The sequence below is a fragment of the Phalangium opilio genome, unplaced genomic scaffold (assembly GCF_054372755.1).
Source record: "Phalangium opilio isolate 3A_F unplaced genomic scaffold, DU_Popi_V2 ptg000246l_1, whole genome shotgun sequence".
Taxonomy (NCBI): domain Eukaryota; kingdom Metazoa; phylum Arthropoda; class Arachnida; order Opiliones; family Phalangiidae; genus Phalangium; species Phalangium opilio.
In genome coordinates, this window is record NW_028324225.1 from 4,771,768 (window position 1) to 4,784,001 (window position 12,234).

At 37.3% G+C, this 12,234-nt stretch overlaps 1 protein-coding gene and 1 long non-coding RNA gene across 2 annotated transcripts; both read right to left on the reverse strand.

The window, feature by feature from the left end:
• Positions 1-859: 859 nt before the first annotated feature.
• LOC149611581 (uncharacterized) lies at positions 860-1,823 on the reverse strand. The gene is made up of 3 exons (XR_016376395.1): positions 1,701-1,823; positions 1,354-1,479; positions 860-1,280 (listed from the first exon to the last, which is right to left on the reverse strand). It is a non-coding gene; the product is annotated as an uncharacterized LOC149611581 (long non-coding RNA).
• A 494-nt stretch (positions 1,824-2,317) lies between these two features.
• LOC149611582 (uncharacterized) lies at positions 2,318-3,653 on the reverse strand. Its single transcript, XM_089858423.1, has 4 exons — positions 3,224-3,653; positions 2,683-2,736; positions 2,419-2,595; positions 2,318-2,349 (listed from the first exon to the last, which is right to left on the reverse strand). The coding sequence occupies exons 1-3, from the start codon at positions 3,363-3,365 to the stop codon at positions 2,474-2,476; spliced, it is 318 nt and encodes a 105-aa protein (XP_089714549.1). The 5' UTR covers positions 3,366-3,653; the 3' UTR covers positions 2,318-2,349; positions 2,419-2,473.
• Between the last annotated feature and the right edge of the window lie 8,581 nt (positions 3,654-12,234).

Here is a 12,234-nt window from a genome sequence, read left to right on the forward strand (position 1 = left end):
CCGCGAGATTTAAACGTGTTAAAAACCGTTTGTGACATCATTGTATTTTGTTATTGAGATAATAAAGCTTGATTGCGATAAAATTGTGTCATTTGTTCAAAACAAAGCCATGGTAGGTGTAAAGCAACGAAAGTGTGCTGTATTGCATTGCAGCAACAGAACGGATTCAGGGATACCAATGTATCGGATACCAAGAACCCCCGATATCAATAGGAAGTGGCTTTTGTTTCTTGGTCGGCCAACCGGTAAACCATTGACTAACCTCAGTGTTTGTAAGGTACGAATAGAAGTACAGCAATAATTCTCAAATATTTATTAAATATCCTTCATGTGACAATAATTTATTATTATTACTATAATGGCGTTTATAACAATAGGATCATTTTGCAACCACCGCCTTTGGTGTGAAAGGACAGAAGTTACCGTTGGCCATTCCTACAATTGCTTCCCGATTCCAGCGACGTACATCTGTGATCACTTCTCACAGCAATACACTCTCCTGTATAACGGTAAGACACATGTTACTATTATTGTCGCGACGCACTATTCGATAGGCTCAAATTAGCAGCTCTTTCTGCAATCATACCAAGATGTCCCAATTACATCCACCCAGCCTCATAGTCGTACAGTCGATTCGATGTAATACTAGTTGCCTAAATAGGTATCACTGTCTAATAATGGTATATCATATTGGTATCCATAGCGTGCCACGAGCGATACACCTATGTGTAACACGACGAATCAAGACATTGATCCTGAAGGTGCCAATGTATCGATCAATATCAGGGATCAAGATGTTGAAACTAACGCTACCCAACAGCTAATCCAAGCCCATGAATCAACGTTAATTGTTATAATGTGTCAAACATCATCAAATAGTACATTAACTCAAGCGACACAAACACTTCACCCAGATGATTCTATGGCACATAAGCTAACCCAAACCGTAGATGCCACACACAACACACGCAATGACAGCGATGAGGTGCTTGTATCGCATTTAACTATTCAACGGTTATCGAACGAGAATAAGGAACTCGTAAAGACAATTTAACGCCTTAACGACAAACTAGCTTGGGAGAGGCTTTTCACTGAAAATCAGATTAAACGTGTAGTGGACATCACACGTAATTGCCAGTGGTCAGCTCAAACCAAGTGTGAATACTTGTCTTTACTTCATAATGTTGGCAACAAAGGTTATCAGTATCTTAGACACCGTGGATTCCCATTACCCGCAATTAGAACATTGCAAAAGTCCATTGAAGTGTTCCAGGCACCTCCTGGAATTCAAGACGATGCACTGAATATTCTTAAAACCCATGTAATAAGACTAACAACGGAAAGTGGTCATACTGGTGGACGAGATCCAGATTAGGCAAGCGATTGAATACGATGCTGGGCTGAAACAAGTAATTGGTAACGCAACCCTTCCAGGAGACAACAAGGCTACCCATGCTGCTGTGATAATGGTACGCTCCGCTAGTCAAAAGTGGAAATATATTTTGGTGTACCACCTAACAGGAAACAGTGTCAATGGACGAGATCAAACACAATTAATCACGGACTGTATCAAAGCTCTTGACAATATTGGCCTGCAAGTGGTTTCACTAGTGAGTGACATGGGTCCCAACAACCTAAGAAGTCTAAATCTTATGGGGATCAAGGTTTATGCACATGAGAGACGAAACACATTTCCTCACCCGTGCAAACCAAGTAAAGACATTTATGTGATGGCTGATCCACCCCATGTGTTCAAGAATATTAGAACAGCGCTCTTGAACAACACCATGAAAATACCACCCGATATTGTAGCTCAATATGACCTTCCAAGTGACACCGTTGATGTGAAGTACATAAGGGAACTTGTGAACCTGCAATCAACGTCTGAATTAAAATTGGCACCAAAACTGACCGCGACACATGTAAATCCATCGCATTACCAAAAAATGAGGGTTCCACTTGCGCAAGACGTCATAAGTAGCTCCACAGCTGCGGCCTTGGAAACACTTGTGCAGGTAAATAGGCTTGACCAAGCTGCGAAGACAACTGCTTGGTTCTGCCGTTTGATGTGCAATTGGTTTGCAATCATGCGAGGTTGTTGCAAGAGCAAGGCCTTAAATGTAGAGAGAAGACGTCTGCTACAAGAAGTAATGTCCATCATTGAACGCATACAAATCGGGCGTTCTTGGAAACCGTGTCAGACAGGGTTAATAATGTCAACAATATCAATACTTCACTTAGACGAGTACCTAAGACAGGATGGATTTACATATATCATGCCAGGACGATTCAATCAAAACGCCTTAGAGAGTTGGTTCGGTCGTATACGTCACAGAGGAAATAGATACCCTACAGCAAAGGCATTTAGACAGCGATTACGAATATTGCTTATTAAACAACTGCAGGAATATATCTCACCAGACATTTTGACTACCATAGTAAAACCACCAGTGTCTCGTAGACATTGCAACCTTCATGAGCCTTTGGAACGTGATAGTGTCACAGTACCCTCTGACAATAATGTGAGTTGTAATGCAACGGATACCATGTTTGCCTGCAATGTCGTTGAAGAACTACATCCTGTCCTGCATATGCCTGATACAGAACGCATTCCAGATGCTCAGCGTGAATTACTGGAAGTCTTTGAAAGATACCAAGAGGCGGATGACTCGCATCAATTACCTGATCCCGATAACGCATCCCTCCAAGTAGACGTCATGGAAGGTGATATATCGCCTGAGGATGAATGTTACTTAAGTAGATCATATGATATGTATGCGTGTAATGGTCCTGATAGCCTGGGATTTATTGTTGACACTCTAGGGCTTACTAGCACTAACCCAATAGATATACCTGTAACATTAGACAGTATGTCAGTCTACTATCTAGCAGGCTACATTTGCTTTTCACTTGAAAACAAGGTGTGTTGTCAATGTTTCGATAGCATTTGCGACCCCCAATCTAACCATACCCTGCATCCTGATGCAATTCATGCTGGAAACAAAGCTTTCGGAAACCTCAAACAGCCATCAACGTTATTCCTCAAGTTTATTACGTCCTGCGAAGAATGTTTGATGGAGAAACATTTAGATAACCTAGATACAGTAACCGATCCTTTTAATGTATTTTCCAAGTCAGTTCATGAATATACAGACAGGTACAGACACATCTTTCGCGAGTGTTGCAATGTAAGATCGAAGGCAATAGTGAAATATGTACGTACCCGTGTTCATATACGAGCGAAGCATGTAACCAAAACGCTCAAAGGTGTACCTATTCTTCACTACACGAATAAATAGTATATACATAAACACATTGTTGGTGTACTCAGTTAATGGATAAAATACCTTTACATATATATACATACCTTCATGTTACCTACCATTGCCGCCTATATTACCCGTTGCCTTGCCTTAGCTTAGACGTTAACGTACTTTTTCCTATTACATGAAACAAAAGCAGACGACATATGGATTGTGGGATTTAGATCGTTTCAAATCAGTTCTGCAGTTCCGAACTGATGGAGGGAGTGTATAACGCCATCTATTCACGTACACGCGAAACAAAATGCGTGCACCGCCGTAGATGAAACCTTTGATCTGTGACGTCGAATTTCACCAATCGGCGCTACTCGGTCTATAATTACTCTAATGAAGATAGGCTTCTTCACATGAGTAAGTGGAATAACGATTTCGAAATCTTTATTCGGTTAAGATATGCCTATCCACTCCGACCACTACTGAGTGTATTCTTAGATTCTTATCACTATTTAAAAGACCCATGCAAAATTTTACTCCAAAGAGATCGCCTGTTTCTAAGAAAACATAAAAATCAAAGAGGTAAAGCCTGGTTTTCACCGGACAAATTTGACGGAACCGGTAAATTCAGCATAATTTTGCCGATAATTCCTCATAAAAACGGCAGCGAACCGTTTTCACTGAAACATTTGGCATTTTTAGAAATTTAACTCGACAACACAAACATCTTCAATAAAAAAGTTGCGTCATAAAAAACCAACGTCTAACCAAAACCAAGTCTATGACGTGACGCATTCGTCGATTCCTATTGAACACCGCTTTCGTTTCCGTGCTTGCCGCCCAGGAAACGCAGCAAGTTACCTCTGAAGAAAAACAGTACGGCACGTAGTTTTTCCTGCGTTTTGGGCCAGTGAAACCCAGGCTTAACCCGAGATCTGGGAGCGCTCTTGTAAGAGGAGATACTGTACGAGGAGGATGACACTGAGCTAAGAGATAGAAGGGTATGGCGTTAGCCATTACTCTATCGGGAAATATTTTCTTTAAAGACCGGTTTGTTGGGTTGGCAACGAGAATGCAGCAGGTAGCTAGAATGAGAGATCACTTTCATACGGAAAGGGCACTATATATAAAGGCTGGTTTGCTATTTTTAGATGTGAGTGTTATTAGGAGTGTGAAAGATAAACTGGCTTATTTTATTTATTTATTTATTTATTTATTTATTTATTTATTTGGCACATGAAGTCAATAATGACTTGTGGATACCGCCTTGTAATTAATTACCGCCTGGTTAGGACAGCCATGTGGTTGTAGCGGGTTATTTGAATGAGATAAATCGTAACGAAGTCATTTAAGTATAATTAACTTTGGTAATTAATGATAAAAGGTGTGTAAAGGCACTTGCATTAGACGATGATGAAACTTAATCGGTATTAAGCGAATTCTCTACTGAATTGATGTTTAAATTAGAATATTAATACGCCGAGAATGATTAAAGTTAATTGTAAAACTATTTTAATGGTCATTGTTGTCAATTTATGCGCTACGTGGATCGGTACAACTAGCAAAACGATTTGGTATTTAAAAACAATTATCTTAAGCAGTTAGTTAGCTTTAATTAGAAAAAATCTTAGATACTCTTAAAAAACACAATTTTATGTGGAGATATTAACATCGATATCTTAAACTGCGATCTCAATAATGACGTAAGTTTATACCTCGAGTTGCTTAACGCTCACCAATTTACCTCCTGGATCGACAAACCTACGAGAGCTACAAACTTTACGAAAACTTGTCTAGATCAATTTTTAGTTAAATCTACATTAAAAATAGCCAAAAATTCTTATATCCTTAAAAACTCAACTACTGACCACTTCCCTATTATCTTAGAACTATTAAGCGTTAAAACTAAAAAAGAATATCTCCCACCAAATAACTTTACCAAAATTAATTATAACAAATTAAATTGTCTCTTATCATTTGAATCCTGGGTGGGGGGTCTATTCGAGTGATAACGTTGATATCGCGACATGCTCGTTTATTAATTCCCTTAACTTTTACTCTAATTTATGTGAAGAAAATGGCCCCCGCCCAGGCTCAAAACTAAATACTAAAAAATTAAAACCGTGGATTACAAATGGCTTATTAAAAAGTATGAAAACACGGGAGCATTTATATCTTAAAGACCCATTTAATGCTAACTTAAAACAAAAATACGTACGTCATAGAAATAAGTTAAAATTTTTAATAAGAGAAACTAGAAATAGATTTTATGAAGCTAGAATTAAAAGTGCGAGTACAGACTCGGCTAAAATGTGGTCAGTTATAAACGAAATCATAAACCCTAATAATAAATCTAAAAATGATCCGGAACAGATTGAGTTAGATGGCATTAGCATCAAAGATAAAACAAAAATAGCTGAAGAATTTAATAAATACTTTTCAGAGGTTGGTCCTAACTTAGCTAGCGCAATCCAAAGATCTAAAGATCTGCCCTCCTTGACCAATCAAAACTCGGAACTTATTCGTGAAACTGTTAGTAGCAAAAATTTCTTTTTGAAGCCAGTTAGTCCCTGTGACATTCTTAATATTATTCATAGTTTAAAAAATAGCAAATCATGTAGTACTGACAAAATTAGTTCATTCTCGTTGAAAAAGATCTCTCATCACATTGCTAACTTAAGCTTGGTGAAAGGAATCTTCCCTAACCTCTGTAAGTGCGCATCTATAACCCCTATACACAAAGGTGAAGAAACAACCAAAATTTCAAATTACAGGCCGATTTCAATCTTACCGAGTCTTGCAAAAATTTTACAAAAATGTGTTAAATTTCAACTTGACGGGTTTTTAACAAAGTTTAACTTAATATCCAAATCCCAATTCGTATTTCATAAAGGCAGATCAACGGAAGATGCACTTTACTCATTTAGTAAATTCATTATAAATAACTTAGATAAAAATAAAAAACCCTTGGCGGTCTTCCTCGATTTAGCAAAGGCATTCGACACTGTAAGTCAACCAATCTTACTGAAAAAACTTCAAAACATAGGTATAAGAGGTCTTCCACTAAAATGGTGCGAAAGTTACCTTAGTAACAGACAGGCCGCGGTCAAATTAGAAGGGATAATTAGTAAATTTAAGAACTATTCATACGGGATTCCCCAAGGCACGATATTAGGCCCCGTTTTATTCCTAATTTATATTAATGGGTTACTCGATAACGATATAAGCGATCATATCGTTGCTTTTGCAGACGATACGGTGCTAATTATTACAGGAGACACATGGCATGAAGTGTTCTCGAAAGCAAGTCGTGGCTTAACATTAACTAAAATATGGCTGGACGTGAATTTACTAAGTTTAAATGCGAAGAAAACTAACTACATAACTTTCTCCCTCACGAAAGTGGATTTGCCCCTATTAACATTAAAGTTGCACGAAAATATCTCCTGCTGCTTGGGGACTGCTTCATGCCTTTGTGCTCCCTTGACTAAGGTGGAGGTCACTAAATACTTAGGGGTCATGGTAGACCAACATTTAAAATGGAATAAGCACATGGCTTATCTGGCTAAAAAACTTCGATATACTCTATTCAACTTGAGTAAACTAAAGCCCATACTCGGAACCTTAAAAATGCGTACCCTTTACTATAGTTTATGTGAATCTCTCCTGACGTATGGTTTACTCTGCTGGGGAAGTGCTCAAGAAACAAACCTCAAAGTTATAAAACGTCTTCAAAACAGAATAATAAAACTATGTCTCTTTCGCCCCTGGCGCTATCCAACCTCCCTGATTTACAAAGAATTTGATGTACTGCCACTTGAAAAATTATTCCACATAATAGGGACTTGGCAGTACTACGTCATGCAACGTCAGGCTACCTTCCACTAGTGCTAAAAAACATACCAGGAGAAGGGGCTTATGTAGCTTTCATTCTGTTAAAAAAACATACCATAATGGCGCTGGGGGCGGAGTTAAGCCCCAATTGCCAAGTCCCTATTATTCTATTAAATTATTTTAAAACCCCAAAATTAACTCAAAATCCCTATTACACCACCAGATTCCAGAGCGCTCAAAAAGTCCCGATCCCACATAGTTATAAATCAATTACAGATAGAAACTCCGATATTCTTGGACCAAAGTTATACAATAACCTATGTTCCGAGATAAGAACAATCACAAATTACAATTTATTCCGTCTTAAACTCATGAGATATCTCAAGATTGCATAGTTCCCGATGTCTGTACCTGACCTTAACTTATGGTTATTTTATTGTTATGCATTAATTTACTAAATATTATACTCATAGAAATACTAATTTAATTGTTGCTAATTACTCATTTCAATTATATAAATCAAAATAGTGTTAATTACAACCCCGCCCAACCTCAAGCTTAGCTTACATGGGTGGGGATCGCGTTCACTTACATAAAACTGTAACATTCTATTGTTATTTAATGTGGACACACTTAAAATAAAATAAAAAAAACATTAAATGGCTAAAAGCCTGAAACACCAGCAACTGAGCCATAACCTCTTCTCTACAATAATGCGGCTTTGAAAGCTTAGCGAGTCGTTTCTAACCACGTCGTTTGATAGACATCTAAACGATAGGCTATACATTCACAATACACCTTTCACCGCCATTAACCGAGGTTAGACCGCCTTTCCCTATTCATCGTCAATTAAAAACCCAAAAAAAACCCGCGAAGAGAGGTTTTTACCTAAAGATTTTTCTACTGATTGTGACAAAATACTTTTCAGTTTAGGGAATTTTCTTACTTTGAATGTTCTTTAAAATACACAGTATTCCGGAAAGTTTTAGACCCTTTTCTATAAAATTTTCATAAACGTGTAGGCCTTCGATCGGATATCATCTGATTATTAGTTGGATTGGATTTCTTTTCGAACATCTTCAGTGTGCGCCTGTGCGGCTATAGTTTTTCGGTTTTCTATTTAGTTTGAAGCGATAGTCAATCGAATATATTGAATCTGTGAGGTTTAAATAGTTGAAGCTTTTATTTTGTATGGAATGACATTTTACCTTCAACCTTTGGCTTGGTAAATCCCATTACTATTTATTTTAGATCATTTTTATAATGTGTATGATTGATATTAGAAATGTCTTCTAATTCATCGTTGGAAGAGTCAGTGGGAGTACTACTCTCATGTCCTTCAACCCCCAACACTACTTCATCATCAATAGAAGAAACAACTTCAGACCAGCGGCCGTATTCTGCAGAAAAGTTAAGCTCCTCCTTCTGCCCTTGGCTCGCTGGTTGGACCATCAACCATTGCCCTTGGCCTTTTAATTGGCTACGTCTACCGATGACGTTACATGCCTTGGCTCAGTGATTGGTGCAAATTCTGCGCAGACTCAGATGTAAACTATCAAATTATATAGTATACACCAAATTCAAAATGTTTTTCCAAAAACTGACAAGTGAGTTACCGGTTAAACACCGGTTTTAATGGTTGCTTCGGTAACACTATGTGCTGAACGCACTTTACAGCAGACGGCATTTCAACCCTTTAATCAACCTCCCGAGTCCCGACGTTGATCAACGTGTCGAGTAAAGTGGTGAGTGTAATTTATGAAGGATTAATTAATTTATGAAGTATTCAATTAAACTCTTTAATTTTCCCCCTTAAAAATCCGATTTAAATAAAAACACACCATTTAATTTATTTCTTTTATGATTTATTACTTGTTCAGATTGTGTGGCAACTGTCGATCGCAGTATAGAAGTCACTGCAGTAAAAAAGTGAGAGGGCTGATCGCCCGTGGTAACTGAATGGTTAAAGCCTTATTTGAGCACTTAGCATGACCAAAATCGCAAGAGCAACTCCATGATTCGTTCATGCTCTTGTGGCACTAACAATTTCGCACTTATCATATTCTCGTGGAATGGTCTGTAGATGAGCGAGATACACCCTTACCCTTTAATCAATATTTATCCTTTCCTCTCTCAGACGAGGTAGATCTTCCAACTGCTGACGAACAAGCTTATCCAGACACTGAGTGTCAAGCCATTTGCGCCTCGCAACTAACACGAAGTCGCGGATCACCCGCTTAGCGCTATACAACTGCAAATCGACATAACTTATAAAACATAACCAGTAGCCATATTTACACCTTCCCAATGAACAGTTACTTGAATAGTAAGCATTTCAGTATGCAGCAATTGGTATAATCACCCCTTTGTTTCTCTAAATATGAATATGGTAAATCTGAAGTAGGTCTAATGAATGACAATAGAATAGAGAAAGACTAATTTTGCGAAGAAAAACTCATGGTAATGATTTAATACTTTATTAGAAGTAAAATTTGTCTAATAAATATAACAAGCGGAAAGCTTTCGACCCGAGGGTCTTCATCAGTCTAAGCCACTATTGGCTCTGACAATAGAATAGTTAAGTTATATTTAAAATAGGTATGTGGTCATGAAGACTTTGGAGGATGTTAATTGCAATCATGCAACAGAAAAGAGCAATGAACTCTTGACAGTCAGAAATATGTAAAGTTTAATACACGTGGAAAATAAATTGCTGAATTTTTGGGTTTGAGAGCGTATCGGGACTGATTGGGTGCTGGCATGCTGGTTATAAATAATGTCATCTTGAGTAAAGGCTAGACATCATCAACATAATTCTAATTTGAACAGATTAAAAACATGCCATTAACGGTTTTAAATCATTAAAGGCGGTAACAGACTTTTTCTTCTTTTTTAAACCACTCCCCGGCTCCACTTAGCTCTATGAGGATGACAAGCACTATCCACACAGGCTCACAACACCTTTTAATAACGGTCAATGATAACAAAAATCCAAATAATTTAAAAAATGTTATGAAGTCTATCTAATAAATTATTCAATGCATGCATATAACCCTTGCAATAAATTTAATTGGCTTATTAAATGAAGCGTCTACTAAATTACAATATAAGTTAACAGTACACTAACACGTTTGCGAGAAATAAATCATAAAATACACGTAAATAGCGCATGTAAGAAATTAAATGGATTAAACGCGAAAAAAATAACTATTTATTATGAGGGAATGAAAAAAAGGTACGTGTCAAATTGGATATTAAAGAATCTGTGGTGAAAATGAATTCATAGAATATCTACAATGAGTACTATAAAATCACAAAGGAGAATACAATAATCAGAGAGAGTTTATGCCATCATGAAGAAAGTGCATGCCAAATTGAGCATTGAAAATAATCGAAATACAGGGGGACGTTATTCAAACAACCTATCATGGCATTTAGAATATTATCTACAGTAAAGTAGAACATGCTTCGCTTGAGCGTGTCTTCAAAAAACAAAACTAGTCATTATTTTCAGGCTGCAATTTTTCACTTCGGTCATGATGAATACTCTCGGTTTACAGTCTAAACCTTTTATTTTCAAACCTTAGCTTTTCTATTCATTCCTAGACCTTTCATTTTCAATCATTATTTGCCAAACAGACGCAAACATGAGTAGGGCCTCCAAACATGCATTAGCGGACTGTATGAGCGTTTCTTGCTTTTCTTATTAGGCAGCGACTAAGCTATAAGAAAGTTTAGCCCATTTATAAATGAAACAATAAAGGAAGATGGCGCCATGCATGCAGAAACAATAGCAAGGAATGATGGAAAAAAGAACAATGAAATGTTGAAGTGAAGAATAAAATTAAAAGGACACCGCAGTAACTCTTAATGGTTAACTGACTTTGCAGCAACCCTCTATCTCAAAAAAATGTCCAAATGAAATTTTCAGAAGGTGGACTATTATACCCTACGTTGAATAGAAACCATTCTTATGACCATTTCTGTGTTCTTCAGTGGCAAGTGGATGAGCACCATGTTCATGGAAAGAAGAAGGCTCTTTGAGTAATCTTCAGCAAAAACTGGAGGAAGGCTATTCAAGAAGCAAGCACCCACCTGCAACAAAGAATAATGTTAATAACATGGTTAATACATTACAAGAACTTACCAAATTTGCAATACGCAGAGCTTCACGTTCTTCTATAACAAGTGGAATATTGTTGAGGAATGCCTTTCATTGTCACCTCGGTAAAGGGTTTTCTGTTGCCGGTGGACATCATTTACCTGCTTTGTAATATGTTATCACATCTTTGCCCTCTCTTACCTAAGTCACTGATGACCAACAAGGGTACAACCTTCAACTCATAGAGGGAATGCGGCGCCTTTTTCAGTTTTCTTAAACATGTTTCATTACTATGTATAATTCAATACAATTACTACAAATAAATCTTACCAATGTTAGAACATATAAATATACATGTAATTACATCTTCAAAAGTTGAAGAAAATTTACACAGGAATGAAAAAATTACTGTTTCACCATTACCAATAAAACTACTGACACAAAAATCTGTGTGCCCTTCACGGACGCTTAGGCAGTTGTGGTTCGATGTTATCAAAGTAACAACATAGAAAAAGGGAAAGAATTCAAAGAACGTTTAATACTTAATTCGACAATTACAATTGGTTTTTAATTTTTTATACAAATATGGCAAGCACATTATTTACGTGAAAATATATAACTTACTCAACATTAAACGATGTTACCTTAACAAGCGGCTGTCTCAAATACGTTGACGTCATTTAAAATTAAAAAAGAGCAGACGGCACGAAATTACTATTCAGTTCATATGATAGGTGGCGTTTATAGCTTAAACGTTTCCGGTGAAAGGTTGCAGCACTGACCTTTGGCGAAAAATTTACACTGTACACTGACCTTACACCGAAATTTGGTTCAACTTGAAACTCAAACTGAACTGAGTTCAAAGGCTTATTTTTGCCGGTTGAACCTCCAATCACTGAGCCAAGGCATGTAACGTCATCGGTAGACGTAGCCAATTAAAATGCCAAGGGCAATGGTTGACGGTCCAATCAGAGAGCCAAGGGCAGAAGGAGGAGCTTAACTTTTCTGCAGAATACGGCCGCTGATTAGGACTATATCATG

Coding starts and splice junctions, on each gene's coding strand:
- LOC149611582 (XM_089858423.1), bottom strand. CDS start 3,365: ATGTATATATATGTAAAGGTATTTTATCCATTAACTGAGTACACCAAC. Junction 2,737..3,223: donor TCGCTCGTATATGAACACGG/GTACGTACATAT, acceptor ATTCATCCTCAG/GCGATATATCACCTTCCATG. Junction 2,596..2,682: donor GGATGCGTTATCGGGATCAG/GTAATTGATGCG, acceptor GTTCTGTATCAG/GCATATGCAGGACAGGATGT.